The sequence below is a fragment of the Telopea speciosissima genome, chromosome 6 (assembly GCF_018873765.1).
Source record: "Telopea speciosissima isolate NSW1024214 ecotype Mountain lineage chromosome 6, Tspe_v1, whole genome shotgun sequence".
Classification (NCBI taxonomy): domain Eukaryota; kingdom Viridiplantae; phylum Streptophyta; class Magnoliopsida; order Proteales; family Proteaceae; genus Telopea; species Telopea speciosissima.
Window position 1 is genome coordinate 564,157 of NC_057921.1, and position 22,427 is coordinate 586,583.

The window sequence follows — 22,427 nt, forward strand, 5'->3', positions numbered from 1 at the left end:
AATTCATCCAAAATTCAAAATTTTCGCGTGGAGGATGTTGCGGCAAGGAATCCCAACCAAATGTAGAATAAAAAATTTCTGCAAAACAGACTTACTTTGTTCTCTTCGCAAAGAAAGGGAGGAAACAGAATGGCACATACTGTTCGCCTGTGAATTCTCAAAGCGGATTTTGGCTGCAGGCTCCTTGGGCCTTAGAACGGCTCACCTACATGCCACGGATCTAACCCAACTTTTTCATTCCTTCACGGAGAATAACACACTGACACGGCAGTAGAAGTATACTATCCTCAGTGTGGTTTGTATTACTGGTTATTTCCTATGGCAAGCTAGGAACTCAATGAGCTTTCAAGGAGGTAAAGTGGATCCTATAACCATCATCAAAAACATCAAGAGATGGGAAAGGGACCTGAAAATCTTCAAAAACCTTGAGGAGGTTACACCAATCCCAGCTATCGAATTGTTGAGCACCCCACCAACATTAGACTATCTCCTGACCTTGGCACCTCTGGATAGATGTCTCATCATCACTGATGGTAGCTTTGATCCTGAAACATCCATTGGGGGGTGGGCAGCGATTATTTGTACTAATCATAAACTTATTTCTGCAACGATGGATTTTGGATGTATAGGTACATCTGATGAAGCAGAAGCCAGAGGAATCAAACAAGGACTCCAGAGTGCACTTTCATTGGGAAGAAGAAGCATTGAAATTTGGACGGACTCATTGAATCTAACGCAATGGTTAATGGATCAGCCGACCAATCCTTGGCCCTGGGAACTTTTTACAGTTTTATTTGACATCAAATATGTACTTGGTAAGTTTGAGGAAGTCAAGTTAATTAAGAAACCTAGACATGATGTAACTACTGCACATCAGCTCGCGCGATATGCGCGACAGAACTATTTTCAAGGAGATGTACTGGACGATATTTACGTTTTTATCTAATGCATTTTCTTTTATCATCAGAAAAAAAAAATTATTATTTGTTCGTGTCCTCAGCAAAAATTTTATCTGTGAAGATGGTATGCAGCAACAGTGCATATTTATTTGGTCTATAACAACCTGATTCAGTCTGGTCCCCAACAACCTAATGATGAGTTATTTGGTCTACAATAACCTGATGCTGTTTGGTCTCTAGTAACCTATACTACATGTTTATCAATGGAATTCTTATCTGAGACCTCTGTTTAGGGCTCAAGAGTGCGTATGATATTTCCTAATTTATAATCATGTGATCTTTGCTAATCACTTCATTGGTACCCTGTTGTTGGCTTCCTTGAGAAGATCTTATGTCTAGTTGACAGAAAACTAATTGTAAATTTAAGTTTCATTTACGTCAAATTTGGGATCCTTGAACTATTACTCTTTCTCTCTTTCTTTTTCTCTCCTAGTATCTTCTTCTTTGTAAGCTCTTCCTCTTATGAACTTCAAAACAACTCCTTAAATTAGCCCATAACAGTAGCTATTAGCCAACAATTAACCATTAAGAACTAAACTAACATAGTAGAAGGGAAGAAGAATATAAGAGGTATCCTTACCTCTCCTTCTCTCTAATCCTTAACTTATCTTCCTTTCACTTCTTCCCCTTGTTCTACCTCTTCTTCTGTAACAGTAGTTATAGCAGGTTGAAGAAACTAATTAAGCCTTGACAAACCCCTAATTACATAATAGAAACTAAAGGATGCATTAAGCTCTTGCCTCTAATAGTGGATCAATCCCTTACTTGCAACATCCCTCTTTTTCTTCCTTAGATCCTTTAGTGGCAGCAAAGCTAACCCACAACAAATCCCGCTAACTCATTCGAGCTTGAGAGAAAACGAAGGAAAAATCCTTGCCTTAGACTAAGTTAGGTTTATATAGAAACCCAACCACTAGGAGTCCTCCATGTAGGCTTCAGTTTCCTCTCTTCATTCCCTAGTGGTCTAGCAACTTTATTAAGTTCTACTTAAGCTAAACCCAAGCACATGTGGCATGATAAAACATGCCTAATTGTGTGGTTTAAACCAGCACATGACAACACATTGCATGAAACTCTAAAATTAGGACACTACATGGATGCAACCAATCCTAAACTAACACCTAGCTTAGGTCTTGACACCTTAAATCTAATATGCACTGATACATATCTAATAATCATTACTAATCCTCCCATTTGTCTTAAGATGTCCCTACCACCTCCACTAGCAAACAAGGTGCCCTTTATCTGTTAATTACAAAAAGCCCATTAATACTCATACGAAAACACCCTTAGTGGCCACCTCATCAATTCCACTAACTCCTTTTGCATACAAAAGCAACCATCTAGCAGTCATATTATTCTTGCCTTTTAAGTGGCTTGGACCAGTACATTTGAACCAACCCTGAATGAACCATTTTAATTTATGTAATCCATAATTTAATTTATGTAAATTAATAATTAAATAGTTAATCAAATTCAAATTATTATAATTACATGTTAACTAGTATCTCTAATACTAATATCCCTCTTAATATATTATACTCACTAAATTAAAGTATATCTTAAGTCTCATTAGGTTAGATCAAACCGATCTAAACGATCCGAACCGAACTGACTCAATCCACTACACTTACTTTAATCCAAAGTGTCATTTATATGAATTAGCTAATAACAAATTATTCTAAGGTAATTAATATTAAATAGAAATCAATATTTATCGCATCACTAAAAAATAATATCAAGCAAAATTACATATTTACCCATAGGTAGTAACACTTCCATCTCCGGCGTCCACCGAAACCTCTCCCCCAGCGTACCTGTTGGCAACATATTAAACAATATAATACCTAGTAAAAGTGGGGCGTTACAGGGTTTGTATCTTTTCTTTCTCTTTTCAATATTTTTTTTGCTAACCCACAAAACTAGTAAAGTGGCAATGTGTTTTTCAAAAAAATTTATGTGGGATGAGATCTGTCTTTGTTTGTTGACTAGTTTATTTTCCAGATGTAATAAAGTTATTTCATTTGATTCAAAATGATTGTCCAAGGTTTTAGAGTTTTTTAATGGGGCCTAGGAACACCCATGGCTGATGATTGGTTATTGTATATGATGAGACATTTATCTTCCCTTTTGTTTTTCCTTCTTCAAACAATTGGTGATGTCATTGCTTCTGAGTGCTGATGTTAGTATTTTCTGCCTGATGCTTTAATCATGGTTCAAGGTCTGGTTTTGAACCTGGTTTCGGGCAGGTAGAAAACCGAGTTGGGCCAAGATCTCGGTGATTTGGTGCATTCTTTTTGTTGAACCCGTTGCTTGGTTTCGGTGGGTTTTTGACCTAGTTAGGCCATGAAATTTGGTAAACAACCTATTTTGGGCCATTTAAACACAATGTCACTATCAGATTTTGAAAAATCAAGTCCAAATAGGAGTTTGACTTTGGAACCTAGGTTGGTAGGCTACGATGTACATAGTCTCTAATAGGCCATATTCTACACATAATTAGTTGTAGAAAGCATACAATTAATGTAAAACAACTTAAATAACCATTAAGAATGTAAAAATGTAAAATACATCAATCTTCTTTAAATCACTGCAATCTTGTTGTAAATCGATGTTCCATGAGTTTTTTTGGAGTAATCCGGCTATTTCCGTAAAAAAATGGGAAGAGATCAATTTTTGGAAGTCCACATCTTTCCTACTGAGATGACCGAGACCTATCGAAATCTTGACTGGTCTCAGTCGAGATAAGGGCCTTTTATAACTGGGTTTGGTTTGGTTTCGGTCGAACCGAGATCTCGACCGAGACATGAAATCTCGGTCGAGTTGATTTTTTTTTGTATTTTTATTTCGTATAAGGTCTCATCTCGGACCTTCAAAAAATCAAGATATTACCTTCCATGGCCTCAATTCCTAAACTGCATTGTGCCTGTTGCTCAATCAAGTGGTGAGATCAGGTTTTGTAGCTTTATGTCAAGTTCTTTTGTTTCTTCTTTGGTTTTGCTTTATAACTCGAATTTCTGATTTCCTTTATTAGTCCCTGTTGAATCACTCTATGAATTTAACAAACAAATAATTGGCTTTGGTTGTTGTGTTAGTAGTTCAATTGATCGAATAGTATTAGATGGAATTCTGCATTGAAATTATCACTTTGCCCTTATAATATAGATTTTTGTATGCTTTTGCTACTTGTTGGAAAATTAGATTATTCTACTGTTGAGCTTTATTTTAGTGAATCTCTATTTTCTAGGCAGACAGTAAAAGAAGACAAGACTCTTTTTTACGAGGATTGGAAAGAGTGTATTCTGCCGCTTATAGTTAATGGGCCAATTAAACTCAATCCAAATTGTTTTGGTGTCGAACAATATTTTGCTGTAAGAAGCCTTATTGCTTCTCGATCCTTTGAGATAGATGACTATCATGGAGTTGGAATGGTGCCAGTGGCAGATCTGTAAGTAATACCTTCTATTTGGTGGTTTATGTCTTAAAATATGACTTAAGAGGTGAATGCTTTATTTATAATGTTCGGGTCTGAAGGTCTCGTTAATTTTTTAATCAGGTGGCCTGCCATCAGTTGGGGCAATACATTGTTTAACTTGAATACTGACATTGAAAATTTTTGCATTTTTTCATTGGCTTATTGCTGATTTGTATTACTAAGCATTATCAATAGTTCAGAACCAGAGTGAGGAGAATAATTGGCTTGTCTATTGACAGAGGCCCACTTTATTTATAATGAGAATTACAACCCCAAGGGCAAACTAGTCCATTAGGGACAAAACAATAAAATAAGAAAACCCTAATGTAAAGAGAAGTTATCCTAATCCAAGGGTTCTCAACATTCCCCCTCAAGTTGGTGCGAAGATATCAAACATGCCCAACATGGAAACCAGTGGATGGAAGACTTTACAGTTTAAGCCATTGGTAAAAACATCAGCCAGTTGATCACTAGTTCTGACATAAGGGATGCAAATGATTCCTTGCTCTAGCTTTTCTTTGATGAAATGTCTATCGATCTCAACATGTTTAGTCTTGTCATGTTGAATCGGATTGTGGGTAATGCTAATAGAGGCTTTGTTGTCACAATATAGGCACATAGGGTCATCACTGACTATTTCCAAATCACACAATAGACTCTTAAGCCATATAAGCTCGCAGATCCCTTGAGCCATGACACGAAATTCGGCTTCTGCACTGGAGCGGGAGACAACAACCTGTTTTTCGCTACGCCACGTAACAAGATTTCCACCAAGGAAGGAGCAGTAATCGGAGGTGGATCTCCTATCATCGATGGATCCAGCCCAGTCAGCATCGGTGAAAATTTCCAAGTTCAAGTTACCATTTTGGGAAAAATGAATTCCCTTACCTGGGGCAGACTTCAAATATCTAAAGATTCGACGAACTGCATCAAGATGAGATGTCCTAGGATCATGAAGATATCTACTAATAATGCCCACAACATAGGCTATATCTAGTCTGGTATGGGATTAATAAATCAGCTTTCCCAATCGTTTCTGGTATTGTTCCTTGTTAACTGAGTCACCCATACCTACACATAACTGAAGGTTGACCTCGATGGGAGAGTCGGCAGGTTTGCACCCCAACATACCAGTGTCTTGTAGAAGATCCAAGACATATTTCCGCTGGGAGATGAAAATACCCTTGTCGGACCTTGCTACTTCAATACCTAGAAAATATCGAAGTGGACCTAGGTCCTTGGTGTCAAACTCCTTAGTGAGTAGGGTCTTCAAATGGAAAATTTCAGCATTACTATTCCCTGTTATAACAATATCGTCGACATAGATGATGAGGGGAGTGACCTGAGAACCACTTCTTTTGACAAACAAGGTATGATCAGCTTGACTTTGATTGTACCCAAATTTCTGTATAGCCTTCAGGAACCTGCCAAACCACACCCTAGGCGATTGCTTGAGACCATACAGGGATTTTTTCAACTTACAAACACAACCGACAGCATATGGGAAAGCAAAACCAGGAGGTGGATCTATGTAGACTTCCTCTTCTAGGTCTCCATTCATGAAAGCCTTTTTGACATCCAATTGTTGAAGGTCCCATCCTCAATTAGCTGCACATGAGAGAAGGGCACGGATTGAGTTCATCTTTGCTATAGGGGCAAAGGTTTCTTGATAATCGATCCCATAGGTTGGGGTAAATCCCTTTTCAACCAGATGAGCCTTGTATCTCGTCCCATTTGATTTTTGCTTGATTGTGAACACCCATTTATATCCAACCAATTTCTTCCCTGCAGGGTGAGGAACAAGCTCCCAAGTACCATTTTTGTCTAACACCCTCATCTCTTCTTCCATAGCGGCTTTCTACTTTGGATATGTAATGACATATTTCTAGTTCTGTGGTATAGACACAGAAGACAAGGGTGAAACAAAAGTCCTATAGGAGGGGAATAAGGACTCATAAGAAACAAAATGAGAAATAGGATGTTGAATACATGATCTAACACCTTTCTGGAGAGCAATAGTGTGGTTATCATGTGAAGGAGAATCAGGTAAAGAAGACTTAGGTAAATTATCAGCAGTAGGAGAATCATTACTTGATGAAGGAGTTGGACTTGGTGGAAGCGCCACATTAGGTGCTGGAGGGTCGTTTAAGGTCCCTTGCTTCTTGGATTTCTTCTGAGTGTAGGTCCAGAGATCATTAGGGGTAGTAGGAATAATTGTACTTGTATTATTTTCAGTGATAGGCTCCCCTTGACCAGAGGTCTCCCCATGACTCGAGATTTCCCTAAAAACAATGGGAAAATTATTATCAACAGCCATAAGATCAGCAGGAAATGGAACCTCTTCTTCCTCGAGATTCTCTCCCTGAAGAGGTGCCGTGAAATATGGTTCAAATTCATGAAAGGTAACATCCATGGTGATATAGAGCCGGCGGATAGGAGGGTGATAACATTTGTAACCCTGCTGAGAGGCCGAATGACCAAGAAAGATGCACCGAGGGCACGAGGATCCAACTTGGAACGAGATGGAGAAGAGTTGTGAGCAAAGCAAACACACCCAAATATTTTAGGAGGAGTCTTGACATTTAGAACACTGGAGGGCACCCGATTAATGAGATGGGCAGCAGTGAGAACCGCATCTCCCCAATACATTTTGGGAACACCAGTAGTCAACATTAAGGCACGGGTCTCATCCAAGAGATGGTGATTTTTCCTTTTAGGGATGCCATTTTATTGTCAGGTTCTTCCACACGAAGTTTGGGAAAGAATACCATTGGATGAGAGATACTCTTGAAAGGCACTATCCACATATTTGGTACCATTATCACTACGAAGTACCTGGACATCAACATTGAATTGAGTATAAGTCATAGTATGAAAACTTTTAAAGCATGTAAAAGCAGGAGAAGATAAACCTAGGTAAGACGAGTACAATTATCAATGAAAGTAATAAACCAACGACATCCATTACGATCAACGATCCTAGAGGGACTCCAAACATCAGAGTGTATAATAGAAAAAGGGACATCACTGTTACTGTCAGTAATAGGGTAAGAGTTCCTTGTGTGTTTAGCAAACTCACACATCACAAGTTAATTGTTTTAAACCACAAATCTGGACTAAATCAGGAAACATAGAACATAAAATATGAAAAGAAGGATGGCCCAAGCGGCGATGCCAATAAATGAGCTTTGTCAAGGCGCTATCAGAATGTAGAGTATGAGCGGAAGAAGGCATTGGAACCGTTGGTGGTGTTGTAAAATGGGGTATAAGGGTATTTATGTCATTCTTATGTCATAGGGGTATTTATGTCCTGTACTCATATTTTGGAATGTTCTCCTTATTATAAATAAAGCTGGCCTGTGTCCCATTAGACACAAGTCATTCCATTATTTCAATATGGCATCAGAGCGGGTTAATAAAAAAACCTAATCTTGGTCCATCTCTTTCTTCTCTCTCTTTCTCGTTTTTAATCCCTCCACCAAAACCGAGAAACCTCTATCTCCTCTTCTCTCGGTTTTGCATCTCCACCACCATCACCCTTCTCCATTGCTCTCAGTGGGCTCCTTCTAATCCACCGAGAGCCCTTTTTTTCTTCTCTCCTTGTTATGCCTCTCATGATGTAAATCACTCAAGGGATTTTTCCCATGTTTTGAGAGGTTTGCGTTTTTTTCACATGTTTTTTCCTGTGCTTTTTTCAATCTACAACTCCAACCTTGTATGACGATTTTTCAGGGCCAATCCCTGCTTGTTTATTGGTGATTCACAGGGCCAATCCCTGTTTCGTGCTGCTCCAGCCCCAACTTTGTTCCGTTTTCAGGTTTTCCCTGATATCGGTTTTTCAGGGCTACCCTGACATTGATTTTTGCTGGTCCTTCATCTGATATTTTTTCTTCATTCTTATTGGTTGTTTTTGGAGCTGATTATTGGTGGCAGTATTTCCAAGGACATTCCCATGTTATTGGTGTTTCTTGCTTGATCAACCATGCCAGACTCCGATATTACAACTGGTGAATCTCATGGTGGAAGTGGTAATTGTACTCATAATTTTTCTGCTTTTCCACCATGTGCCGTCTAGCTTGATGGTACTAATTATCTGATATGGTCACGATCTTGCCTCCTGTCCATAAAATCCAGAGGTTATTATGGCTATCTTACTGGTACTACAGGTCGGCCCCTTCCTAGGCCTACAAAGATTGATAAATTGGAGTGTGAAAATTCCTTGATTATGGCATTCCTTACTCATTCTATGCAGCCCTCCATCTCTCGATGCTACCTTCTTCTTGATTCCGCTTCAAAAATATGGAAGGCTACCCCGGATACTTATTCCCAGGTGGGGAATGATGTATAGGTCTTTGAACTTCGGAAAAAAATTCACGGGCTGCAGCAAAAGGAAATGTCTCTTTCTCAATATTATAATGAGCTCTGCCTCTCTATGGCAGGAGCTTGATTTTTATGAGGAGTTTATTCCGACTACTGCTGCGGATGTTACCAAGTTTAAGAAGTGGGAAGATAAGATCCGTGTCTATGATTTCCTTGCTGGGCTGAATGTCGAGTATGATCAGCTTCAGGCACAAGTGTTGAGCTGTGACCTGTTCCCTGCCTTGGAACAATCATATGCTCTGATTCAGCTTGAGGATCGGCGTCGTACTTCTATGCTGCCTACACCTGTTCAGGCACCTCCTGAGTGATCTGTATCCAGCTCGCAGCCCCGTAATGATGCTTCTCGGGCTAGCGGCTCCTCTACCAAAGCACACGTGAAGTGCGATTACTGTGGTAAGGAGCATCACACCAAGGATTATTGTTGGAAGCTGCATGGTCGTCCGGCACTCTAGCTGATGTTCTTGGCTCTTTTAGGCGTGGTCGTGGCCGGGGCCGTGGTAAGTCCAATCCGGCTCCTTCTAGCCGGGCCCACCATACTAAGGTCTCTGACACCACCTCTACTGGCGCTGCCCTATCTTCAGATGAGCTCATAGCCTTCAGACGTCTTCTTTCTAAAATGGACCGGCCCCATTCATCTGCACCAACATCTGCCTCGTCTGCCTCTGCCATTGCCGAGCCTCGTCCTGGTAATTCAAGTATTCCGTTTTGTGGTCTTAGTACATCTGTCCTATCCTCCCCATGGATTGACTTTGGAGCTTCGGATCACATGACAGGTTCCCCCAATTTTTTTTTCTTAGTATTCCCCTTGCTCTGGTAAAGGCAGGGTTCGATTAGCTAATGGCACTTATTCCTCTATATATGGTATTGGTTTTGTTTCTTGTTCTCCAAATTTATCCCTTTCGTCTGTGTTGCATGTTCCCTTTTTTCCTAATAATCTGCTGTCTATAAGTAGTCATACTTCCACTTTGAACTGCAAAGTCACTTTTTCCCCCTCCCATTGTGTTTTTTCAGGATCTGGTAACAGGGGCAACGATTGGTACTGGTAGAATGCATCGTGGTCTGTACCTGCTTGATGTTGAGTCGTCATCAGTCTCTGGTCAGGCCCTTCAGACTTCCTCCCCATTTCCACCAGCTTCTGAACTTATTAGTTGGCATTGCAGATTGGAACACCCTCCCTTGGGCACCCTAGCTAGGCTTTTTCCTTCTTTTAAGCATTGTGATGAATTGTTTTTCGAGGCATGTGTTTTAGCTAAGCAAACTCGAACTACTTATTCTGTTTCAAATAATAAAAGTTTAGTTCCCTTTTCATTAATTCATTTTGATATTTGGGGCCCATCTCGGGTTGTCTCTGTCAATGGGTACTGCTGATTTATTACTTTCATTGACTGTTGTTCACGCACTACTTGGGTTTATTTGATGCGTACCAAGGGGGAGGCCTTCCCTTGTTTCCAGCACTTTTACCAGATGGTTCAGACTCAGTTTGAAGCCACCATTAAAGTTCTTTGCAGTGACAATGGTTGGGAATACTTTGACACTTCCTTTCCAGCCTACCTTTTTTTATCATAGGATCCTTCACCAGACTAGTTGTGTCGACACTCCGACTCAGAATGGTGTGGCTGAACGGAAAAACGACATTTATTGGAGGTAGCTTGGTCTTTACTTTTCAGATGAATGTCTCTAAACATTTTTGGAGTGATGCTGTTGATCAATCGCATGCCCTCTTGTGTCCTTGGCTTTTGCTGCCCCTTAGATCTACTATAGGGTTCTGCGGCTTTTTCAGTCTCTTAAAATTTTTTTGGGTGTGTTTGCTATGCTCGAGACTACCATCCCCATAGGAAACTTGATCCTCGTAGCCTTCGGTGTATTTTCTTGGGCTACTCTTCCACTCAGAAGGGTTACCAGTGTTATCATCCTCCCACTCGGCGTTGGTTTGTTACTTTGGATGTCATCTTTCACGAGACTACGCTCTACTATACGGTGCCTCATCTTCAGGGGGAGCTTACTTCTACTATTGAAGATGGGCAGCCCCTCATGTTTGACATCTCTATTGTTCCAGCCGAGTTTCCTGTGCAGGGGGAGATTCCTTCCGTTTCTGTTCGACCTAGACCAAAGTTACGTGTCTACACTCGCAAAGGGCAGGATCAGACCACGGGTGTTACGTCTTCAACTCTACCAAACCAATCGCCACCTCTGGAACCTGATCCGGCTGAACCTGATCCGTCTGTCTTAGATCCTGGTAATTCTCTTCCCTCTTCTGACAATGATCCTTCTCTTGACTTTCCTATTGTCGTTCAAAAAGGCACTAGGTCCTATACCTTGCATTCCATTGCTAAGACTGTCTCATATGACTTCCTTTCCCCTTCCTTCCATAGTTTTGTGTCTTCTTTGTCTTTTGTACCTATTCCTTAGAACTAGCATGAAGCTATTGCTCATTCGCAGTGGCAGGCAGCCATGGTAAAAGAGATGCAGGCTCTAAAGAAAAATGACACATGGGAGCTGGTTCGTCTTTCCCCACAAAAGAAGATGGTTGGGTGCAAATGGGTCTTTGCAGTCAAGCAAAGGGCTGATGGTACAATAGACCGATATAAAGCCAGACTTGTTGCAAAGGGCTTTACTCAGACATATGGGATCGATTATCAGGAGACTTTTGCTCCAATAACCAAGATGAACACTATTCGTGTTATCTTATCCTGTGTTGCTAACTTGGGCTGGGATCTTCAACAGTTGGATATTGAGAACGCCTTTCTCAATGACGAGTTGGAGGAAGAAGTGTATATGGATATTCCACCTGGTTTCTCAAGCTCTCAAACTCAAGGAAAAGTGTGCAGACTGAAGCGTGCGCTGTATGGACTGAAGCAATCACCCCATGCTTGGTTTGGGAGATTTCATCAAGCTATGGTTGCAGTAGGATATTCTTAGAGCAATGCTGACCATACGATGTTTATCAAAAAATCAGGTGGGAAGATCACTGTTTTGATAGTATATGTGGATGATATAGTCGTTACTGGTGACGACATTGGTGAGATTTCTAGGCTCAAGAGCTTCTTGGGCAAGGAATTTGAAATCAAGGATCTTGGCCAGCTGCACTACTTTCTCGGTATTGAAGTTGCAAGGTCCTCTAGTGGTATTTACTTGTTTCAAAGGAAGTATATGCTTGGTCTGAGACAGGTATGTTGGGGTGCAAGCCAGCTGACTCTCCCATTGAAGTTAATTCCCATTTGGTAAGCAAGGAAGGTGATCCCGTGGACAAAGGCCGTTATCAGTGATTAGTCGGACGTTTGATTTATCTCTCTCATACCCGTCCTGACATCGCCTATGCAGTTAGCTTGGTTAGCCAGTATATGCATGACCCATACACTTCTCACATGGATGCTGTGTTGCGTATTCTCCGTTACTTGAAATTTGCCCCAGGCCGTGGCATTCTCTTTACTCTTCATGATAATCTTCGCATTGAGGCTTATAAAGATGCGGCTTGGGCAGGATCACCCGATGATCGTAGGTCTACTTCTGCTTATGGCACCTTTGTTGGTGGTAACCTTGTCACTTGGCGGAGCAAGAAGCAATTGGTGTTTGCAAGGTCTAGTGCTGAAGCAGAGTTCAGGGCAGTGGCCCATGGTAGTTGTGAGCTTCTTTGGCTTCAGCGTCTCCTCACTGATTTGGCTGTATCTGTCAGCCTTCCTATGCGGCTTCATTGTGACAAAAAATCAGCTATCAACATTGCTCACAACCCAATTAAGCATGACCAAACTAAACATGTAGATATTGATCGCCACTTCATCAAGGAAAAGCTGGATTCGGGTCTCATCAGTATGCCTTTTGTTCCTAGCAACGAACAACTGGCTGATGTCTTTACGAAAGGGCTTAGTGCTAAGGTCTTTCATCCTATTATTGGCAAGTTGGGTATGTGTGATATTTAGACAACAACTTGAGGGGGAGACGGGGGAGTGTTGTAAAATGGGGTATAAGGGTATTTATGTCATTCTTATGTCATAGGGGTATTTATTTCTTGTACTCATTTTGGAATGTTCTCCTCATTATAAATAAAGCTGGCCTGTGTCCCATTAGACACAAGTCATTCCATTATTTCAACAAGTGGAGAATCCAAGAAATAGAGACCATCACGGACCCAACCATACCCAATCATGGCACCCGTGACCAGATCCTGAAATAAACAATGGGTGGAAAAAAAATGAACAGAACAGTTCAGATCACAAGTGAGATGATAAATAGATTAAAGATTGGCACATAACTTGGGAACATGTAAAACATTAGAAAGAAAAATACTGGAATCACATAACACAGAACCTTTACCAGAGATGGAAGACATGGACACATCGACAACACGCACCTTATCTCGTCCAAAACAAGGAAAATAGGTACGGAAGACCTTGGGATCACTTGTCATATGGTCAGTAGCACCGGAGTCAAGTAACCAAAAAGGACCGGTGGAAGAAACATGAAAATTACCTGATTGTGCAAGGTTAGAAATAGGAGTAAAGGAACTAGTAGTCATTTGATTCACTAGTTTTTGGAGAACTGCCATTTGATCCGCAGAAAGGGGCCACGACAGGAGATGCATGGCTAGTGTTAGACGTCTCAGTTAGGTGTGCTTGGGAGCATGTGCTAGCCGGTTAGGGTTGCGCCCATTTTTGGGCGCCCATGGAGCTTCCAACATGTCTCCCATGTATGACGGGGTTGACCACAGTAGTCACACTGATAGGTGCACAAGCAGGAGCTTTAGAGGGATCCACAGGGAGAGGTGTAGGAGGCGTTGTGAGTAGGGCAGATTGAACAGGGACAGTAGAGGGCATCATAACAGTGCGATGTTCCTCTGACTGAACAAGGTTATAAGCCTGGAGTAAAGTAGGGAACGTCTCACGCCCTAAAATCTGCACACGGACTTGATCATATTCTGGGTTGAGACCAGTAAAAAAATCATAAACCCTTTCCATTTCTCTCTGCTTTTGAAAGGTACTAGCATCCTCAGGTGCATCATCGGAACATCATGATAAAAATCCAATTGCTGCCAAAGAGTTGTCAGGGCAGTGTAATCGGTAGTGAGAGAGAGTTCCTTCTGGGCAGTTTGCGAACTTGGCGACGAATCTCATAAATTTGGGCATAGTTTCCTGCCTGTGAGAAAGTTTGTCGAACAACATCCCATAGGTCCTTGGCCGAATTAAATAGTACAAAACTCAGACTAACAGAAGGATCCATGGAGTTGATCAGAAAGAAATTACCGATGCATCGTCGGAGGACGATGTAATAGTAGCAGTAGGGTCAGTAGGCTTTGGAGTGGTTCCTGTAACAAGTCCATCGTAGCTGTGTCCACGAAAAGTGAGCAGGCAGGCTCGAGACCAAGTGAGGCAGTTCAAGCCAATTAATTTGATAGGGGGCCTGGTTAAAGAGAATTAGAGTACCTAGTAGAAGAACCATTGCGCATAAGAGAGGGCGTGGAGTTGTTGCCCGTAAAGGTGATACTGGTATGCTCATCACCCATCGTAAAAGGCGGTAGGGAGGTAACTAGGAGACCAAATAAGGGGCACAACAGTAAAAAATAGAAGCCGACACAAGGGGGAGCAACGATCGAGGATCGCGACCAAGAAACGACGCCGGAATAGGAGGACCGGCAGATGAGAGGTGCAGCGACTGAAGTCGCGGCGATAACGATGCCGGACATGGAAGGAGCCGGAGGAGAAGGGTGCGGCGACTTGGTGTCGTAGCGGCAATACTGGCAGAGGTGAGTCAGCGGTGGAGATGCGGCGACTTGAGGTCGTGGCGGCAACACCGGTAGAGGTGAGCCGGCGGTGGAGGCGCGGCGACTTGAGGTCGCGGCGGAGTTGTGCTGATCAATGACAAGCTCCGAGATGTACGGGGCAGAATGTTGGGCAGTTAAGAAGTGTCATATTGATAAGTGTTGAATAAGATACACTAGGATACCGTGGGGGGTATCCTGGTCTTTTACTGCTTTATTTTCTTATTTTTTATTTCTTATGTATTCCTAGTTATATTTCGGCTATGACTGTATTCCTAGTTGTATGCTGACTATGACTAGGGCTATTTCTGACTTTTTATTGTAATTTCTCAAACTATAAATTTGAGGCTTGGCTGATCTCATCGATCAACCAAGGATTTCTCAATTTCTGTCTTTCATGGTATCAGAGCAGTATTATCTGATCTAAACCCTTTCTAGCCCCACCCCTTCCTTTTGTTTCCTCTCCTTCTCCTTCTACTCGATCTTCTTCCCCCCCGTCGCCTCTCCTACTCGATCTTCTCTACCTTTTTTCTTTGTTTTTCTTCACATATTAGGGCAGATCTAATGAGGTGATCGCATGATCTAGATGCTGCTCTAATTCTTCACCTCTTCAGTTGATGATTTATTAGCTTCTACAGTTTGATGGCTGCTGTCCCTGCTTCTGCGATTTTTTTGGAATTCTCTACTGTTGAAGATCAGCTCTCTCTTTGCCTATGAAGCTGTTTTTCCTTTTGAGATCCATCACAACAGTTTTTTGGCCAGCACATATACCAAATTTTCATTCACAGCATTGAAGGTTTCTCCCAATCGATCTCCTCTCAGGGGTTTTTTGAAAAAGCCTAAACCTTATCGATTTGGGTTATTTTGTTCTATGCGTGGACTGTTTTTTGGAGGGCAGTATTACCTCACTTCAAGCCACACTCGACAAGTTTTTTTTCAAGCTTTGAAGACCTCTAATCCCAATTGATTGTGTTCTTCAGGGTTTTCTTCCAACACCCTGCTTATCGATTTTTTGGGACTTAGGGCTGCCTTTGCTGCCAAGGCTCTATTTCAACAATGGGAGACTCTGAGGTTACCACGGCTACCAATGGAGGTGATTCTCAGCCCTGGACAGAATTCCTCCCTCGTGCTGCCTCCATTAAACTCGATGGCAACAATTATCTCATGTGGGCCAGGTCTCTCTCCTTGACTATGGCTGGCAGAGGCTTGAGTGGACATCTTACTGGCTCCTCTACCCAGCCTACTGGAGAAGGCCCTGCCAAGACTTGCTGGGCTGCCAATGATGCAATGGTTATGTCTTCTGTCTTGAACTCCATGCCACAAGAACTTTCTAGTCAGTACCTTCTCCTAGATACAGCCGCACAGATATGGGCTGCTGCTAAGGGCACTTATGGACAGTTAGGGAATGATGCACATGTCTATGATATCCGGAAGACAGTTCATTCTACTACACAAAAGGAGCTGTCGGTTACCAAGTACTATGCTGTCCTCAAGAGTTTGTGGCAACAGTTGGACCAATATGCTCCCTTTCAGCCCTCTACTGCTGCTGATGTTACTGCCTATTCAGCCTATGTAGATAAGGCCCGTGTTTATGATTTTTTGGCTGGTCTTAATGCTGATTATGATCCCATTCGTGTGCAAGTCCTTGGTAGGTTGCCTTTCCCTACATTGGAGCAGGCCTTCTTTTATGTTCTTACTGAAGAAACCTGTTGGACTGCCATGGTGTTGGGTCCTACAATTGAAAGATCAGCCCTACAGGCTGCCAGTTCTAAAGCTTCCCCATCTGACACTAGTGCTACCGCTGCATCTTCTTGGGTTACTCTGCTACCCAGAAAGGATACAAGTGTTATTATCCTCCTGCTCACCGTACCATGGTCAGTATGGATGTTATCTTCCATGAGTCTCTCTCATATTATTCGTCCCCACCTCTTCGGGGGGAGAGTGTTAGTGAAGATGTGTTGACCGTTGACCCACCTCTTAGGCATGTATATGATGAGTCAACCCCTGCTGTCCCTGCTGTTCCGAGTGTGCCTACTCCTATCCTTCCCTCTACGTCAGGGGGAGATATTCCTACACAGGGGGAGGTTCCCTATTCTCCTTCAGGGGGAGATGTTCCTGCACAGGGGGAGATTCCTGAGATTCCTGCTCAAGGGGAGGTCACCCCAGTCCAGAGAACCATTGGTGAATTTCAGCGGAGGATTGATGCAACAAACTTGAAGGCTTTTGCAAGGAGCAGGACCAGACCTTGAGAGCTTCAATCCACTGTGACACAAGTTCCCGTCCAGTTGCCAACTCCGGATCCGGAACCTACTTCTCCACCTGGTAATACTTCTTCTTTGGATCTCCCCATTGCTGTTCGCAAAGGTGTGAGGACTTGCACTCAACACCCTTTATCTCATGTTGTTTCTTATGATTCTCTCTCTCTATCTTTTCGTGCTTTTGTTTCTTCTCTTTTGTTCGTATTCCTCAAAATTGGCAGGAAGCTCTTACAGATGGAAAGTGGAAGGCAGCTATGATGGAAGAAATGGATGCCTTAAAAAAGAATAACACATGGGAACTTATGACTCCTCCACCAGGGGAGCGGACTGTTGGATGCAAGTAGGTGTTTGTAGTTAAGCAGAAGGTGGATGGCACTGTGGATAGGTATAAGGCACGCCTTGTGGCTAAAGGATTTACTCAGACATATGGGATCGATTACCAGGAGACCTTTGCCTTGTCGCTAAGCTAAATACTGTCCACGTATTATTATCTTGTGCAGTTAATCTTGGATGGGACTTGCAACAGCTTGATGTGAAGAATGCTTTTCTCAATGGGGAACTCGATGAGGAGGTATACATGGACATTCCACCAGGTTTCTCTTGTGACAGCAATCGAGGAAAGGTGTGTAGATTGAAGCATGCTCTTTACGGGTTGAAATAGTCCCCTCGAGCATGGTTTGGCCGTTTTCACGAAGCAATGGTTTCTATAGGCTACAAGCAGAGTAATGCAGATCACACTCTTTTTATAAAGAGGGCTGACGAAAAACTCACTATCTTAATAGTCTACGTTGATGATATTGTGGTCACTGGCAATGATTGTGTTGAGATCAGCAGGTTGAAGACATTTCTTAGCCAAGAGTTCGAGATTAAGGATCTAGGGAAACTAAGATATTTTCTTGGGATTGAAGTTGCCAGATCTTCAAAAGGCATCTTTCTTTCTCAACGAAAGTATGTCCTAGACCTATTGACTGACACTGGTTTGTTAGGGTGCAGTCCCTCAGATACTCCTATGGATGTCAATGTTCGTCTCAAGGAAAAGGAAGGTGACCCAGTTGATAAATGGTGATATCAAAGACTTGTGGGAAAGTTGATTTATCTCTCTCATACTCAGCCTGACATTGCTGTTGCTGTTAGTCTTGTCAATCAATTTATGCATGATCCCTATACTTCACATATGGAGGCTGTTCTCCGGATTCTTCACTACTTGAAGTCAGCTCCTGGGAAAGGAATTCTCTTGTCTCCTGCGTATTGAGGAATATACTGATGCTGATTGGGCAGGTTCCCCAGACCGTAAGTCTATTTCTGGTTACTGTTCTTTTGTGGGTGGCAATCTTGTCACCTGGCGTAGCAAGAAGCAGAATGTGGTGGCTTGTTCAAGTGCTGAGGCAGAATTTCGTGCTATGGCACAAGGTATTTGTGAGCTACTCTGGTTAAAAGGTTTGCTACAAGATCTTGGAGTTCCTATTCGCCTCCCTATGATGCTGTATTGCAACAACAAGGCTGCCATTAGTATTGCACATAATCCGATACAACATGATCGCACAAAGCATGTTGAGGTGGATCAGCATTTTATCAAGGAAAAGTTAGAAGAAGGCCTTATTTGTGTTCCTTATGTGAAGTCTACTGATCAGCTTGCAGATATGTTCACCAAGGGACTGCTTGGAAAAGTCTTTCATCCTAGTCTAGTCAAATTGGGCATGAGTGATATTTTTGCTCCAACTTGAGGGGGAGTGTTGAATAAGATACACCAGGATACCGTGGGGGGGGGGTATCCTGGTCTTTTACTGCTTTATTTTCTTATTTTTTATTTCTTATGTATTCCTAGTTATATTTCGGCTATGACTGTATTCCTAGTTGTATGCTGACTATGACTAGGGCTATTTCTGAATTTTTATTATAATTTCTCAAACTATAAATTTAAGGCTTGGCTGATCTCATCGATCAACCAAGGATTTCTCAATTTCTGTCTTTCTTCAACAAGCTTTGTGTAACAGAGATGAGGATGTTAAGATGGATGTGTGGAAAAACAAGGATAAAGTACAAAATGAACGTATAAGAGCAGACCTGGGAGTTGTGCCGATCAATGACAAGCTCCGAGAACGTCGTTTAAGGTGGTATGGTCATATTCTGTGGAGGCCTATGGATGCCCCTATAAGGAGGAGTGATATGATTCTGATTGAAGGAGCTAAAAAGAGCTAGGGGCGGACCTAAAATGACCATAGGAGAAGTGGTGAGGAAGGACATGCATAGTCTAGGTCTTGTTCCAAGTATGACCTTGGACAGAGCCGATTGGAGGGCAAGGATCCATGTTGCTGACCCCATTTAGTTGAGTTTCTTCCAATGTACTTGGCTGTGCCTCGTTCCTCTTTCCATTAATTTGGGATAAGGCTGAGTTTTTTTTTTGTTGTTTAATGCTACTACTTGAACTACTCTAACTGTGATTTGGTACACATTGTGTATCTAGAGAATGGATGCCTCATTTACTTAGCCTAATGCCTTGTGTAATACAGCTTCAATCACAAGACAGGAGATGAAGATGTTCACTTTACTTCTGTATCTTCCCATTCTGGTTCTGAGAGTGACAATGATGTTGAGGACGATGGGGTTGGCAGTTGCAGTAATAAACTGTCAACTGAAGATCATCACTTTATAGAGAATACGTCTTCAAGTGCTCTTTCTGGAAAATATTCTCTCAATGATAGCCATGTTGAGTACTCTCCAAATTCTGAGGATGATCCTATGGCTCTAGAAATGATTGTTGTGAAGGCTATTGAAGCTGGGGCTGAGGTTAGCATAACCATTGATTTGCTTTAATTTTTCTTTGAGGTTGTTGTTTTGTTTTTTGTTTTTTGTTTTTTTGAATTTGCAAGTACTATTTTAAGTTTATTGATCTATTTAGTTCTATAAATTCCCGCCGCTGCTGATTTGAGCAATGAAAGAAGTATATTTATTGGAAGGATGGGTTTTATTGTTTTAACTGCTCTGTAGTTTTTTTTTTGGGGGGGGGGGGGTGGGGGAGGGATGGGTAACTGCCCCATAGCAATCAGCACAAGAATCCTTGATATTAGACATAAGGTTGTTTTTTTTTTTTTGGGGGGGGGGGAGGGATGGGTGTAGTATTCAGTATAAGAATCCTTGATATTAGTCATAAGTTTTCTTTTGCTTTTTTTTTTTTTTAATTTGGGGATGGGGGTGTGTTAGATAAATAAGTAGGCAATTTTGAAGTATAGCTTAAGGTATGTGAATATCATTTCAAAACTTAGACTTTTAAGGATGGACTGTAGTTATTTTATACATTGTTTTTCTATGGCTCAGGCAATGGAACATTTCAGAAACATCTTATTATATTGTAAAATAGGAAATTGAAAGTTGGGTAGTAATTAGTAAAAGGATGGAAGTATATGCTCTAGTATTTCGTGAAACAATAAAAGAGATGGAAATCTCATATATGACCAATAGAAGTTACAATTCTGGAACTGATGAAACTATATCGCTGCCATAAAGAAGCAACCCTTATTTGGTTTGATGGGAAGTGAATTAAAATAAAATTTTCATTGGTAGATTGAAATGAAAAAAATTTATATATATACATAAAGAAAATTTAATGTGTTATTTGATTGGTAGTTGATCTAAAGTGGTACAGAAACACGGGTGGATCACACACAGATAAAGTACAAAAATATTCAGTTGTACTTATTGAAAAAAAGTGATTTCTAGGAAAATATCTGTAACGTCCCAAACTCAAGCAGGGTCTCAGGCACTACTCTCACGAGCGCCAACCCAGAACAATCTTACATTAATACTAATAAATAAATCTCAGTCTCGCTTACAACATAGCAAAAGCATTAGATACAGTTCAAGTCAAATGTATACACTGGTGGCAGTTATCTACAAAAGTGTACGACAAAAATCCTGTTCATGACATGCATACAGTTATATACGTCCCATAACCAAAATATTCATTCATCAACATTATATATTCTGAAATAACGTTATTCTCAAAATATCCCTCAGACTCTGAACTTCTAACACTACTCACAGTTCAAAAACTTCAGAGCTGTATAAGCCTCCACAACTAACTCTTCATCTGAAAACATCAACATATATAGGGCACATTTCAGAAACATATGTTCATCTGAAAACATCAACATATGTGTACTTCCGCCTAGTGAGGTACACATGATCTTATACACAAGCATTTCAAAGAACAATAAATGGCACCTCATAAAACTTCACTCTTTCTTTAATTAGGTAAAGTCTTGGCCACTTATTGAACTACCATAGTGCACAAACAGTTGAGGGTGGTAGTCGACTACAGAGAATTTTGTGGCATTCTATGGGCAATCTAGTAACTTAGTTTATGCTGTTGAGAACTATGTTTGAAGACTTTGCTAGTACAGTGTTCTCCAGTTTCTAATATTAAACCACTCTCTTACAAGATAGTACCTCTTAAATTCTCTCTTTTACAGGTCTTCAACACTTACGGATCCCTGGGAAATGCAGCTTTGCTTCATAGATATGGATTTACAGAGCCCGATAATCCCTTTGACATTGTGAATATTGAGCTAAACATAGTGCTTGAATGGAGTAAATCATTGTTCTCCAGCCGTTATGTTCGAGCAAGATTGTCACTGTGGAGGAGGTTGGGTTTTTCAGGATGTGTTAGTCCAAGTTCTGAATATTTTGAAATCTCATCAGATGGTAATCCTCAACTAGATCTTGTGATTCTCCTCTACATCATTTTCGTAACTGAGGATGCATATCACAAATTGAATCAGATGGTACCATCCTTTGGCAACATCAGTGAAGCCATTCCCATTCTTCTGTTGGAGACAAACAATTTGAAATTCTCACCAGAAACTCTGGAAGTGGGGAATGAACTTTTTCTGACAGACATGGTTTGTGAAGCACTTTTTTCCCTTGCAGACATTCGGGAGAGTTTCTATGGTGAGTCTTCAATAGAAGACGACATAGAGGTGCTGAAGAGGGGTTGTCCCATGCTGGGGAGGAAGTTGTACCATTCAGTGATGTTGCGGGTAAGCGAAAGGAGGATTATTCAGAAGCTTAGGATGTATGCTTCTTCGAGTTCCCGCAGAACCAAGAGGACACACATCAAGAAAAGTTGAATAGATGGCCGATGCCTTGTATACAAGCTCTTCGAACTGCCTCTGAGTAGTCTTATCTGCTGTCAACCCCAGCCCCCCCTCTTCCCAAAAAGAAAGCAAAATATCTAATTGAAACCAGGGATTCTTACACAGGACGGTTGACCTGCCTGAAACACTGACCCGCCATTGGAGAATCCAGGTGGAATAATTTCTTGATCAAGCTGAAGAGTTTTCAACCCAATTTATGGAATGGATGGTTTTGGTTTTAGTTTTAAAGGAACATTGGATTGGGCAGCTGGCTTGCACTTGTACTGTTTGGATTGCTGTCTGCTCGGGCCTCAAAAACCAGTATAAACCTTGGGAGTAAAATTTTCGGAGAACTGTTGAACTGAATAGCGTTGCTTTGGATTAACCCAATTGATTGATAGGCCAGTCCGTTTGGGGATTGACAGCGTTTCTATAGAAATACTGGACTGCATGGTCGGACAACTTTATGAA

General features: G+C 41.5%; 1 protein-coding gene across 2 annotated transcripts in view; it reads left to right on the plus strand.

Annotated features, from left to right (window-relative positions):
• Nucleotides 1-22,006, plus strand: part of LOC122663816 (N-lysine methyltransferase setd6-like) — a 46,754-nt gene extending 24,748 nt beyond the window's left edge. Inside the window, exons 3-6 of one of the 2 annotated variants that reach the window (XM_043859466.1) lie at nt 4,211-4,407; nt 19,335-19,611; nt 21,294-21,525; nt 21,718-22,006. In XM_043859466.1, coding sequence (XP_043715401.1) covers nt 4,211-4,407; nt 19,335-19,611; nt 21,294-21,525; nt 21,718-21,950 — 939 coding nt within the window. In that variant the 3' untranslated portion in view covers nt 21,951-22,006. The remainder of the gene's footprint in view (nt 1-4,210; nt 4,408-19,334; nt 19,612-21,293; nt 21,526-21,717) is intronic. The other variant, XM_043859467.1, reaches the window with a different exon arrangement.
• The last annotated feature ends 421 nt before the right edge of the window (nt 22,007-22,427 follow it).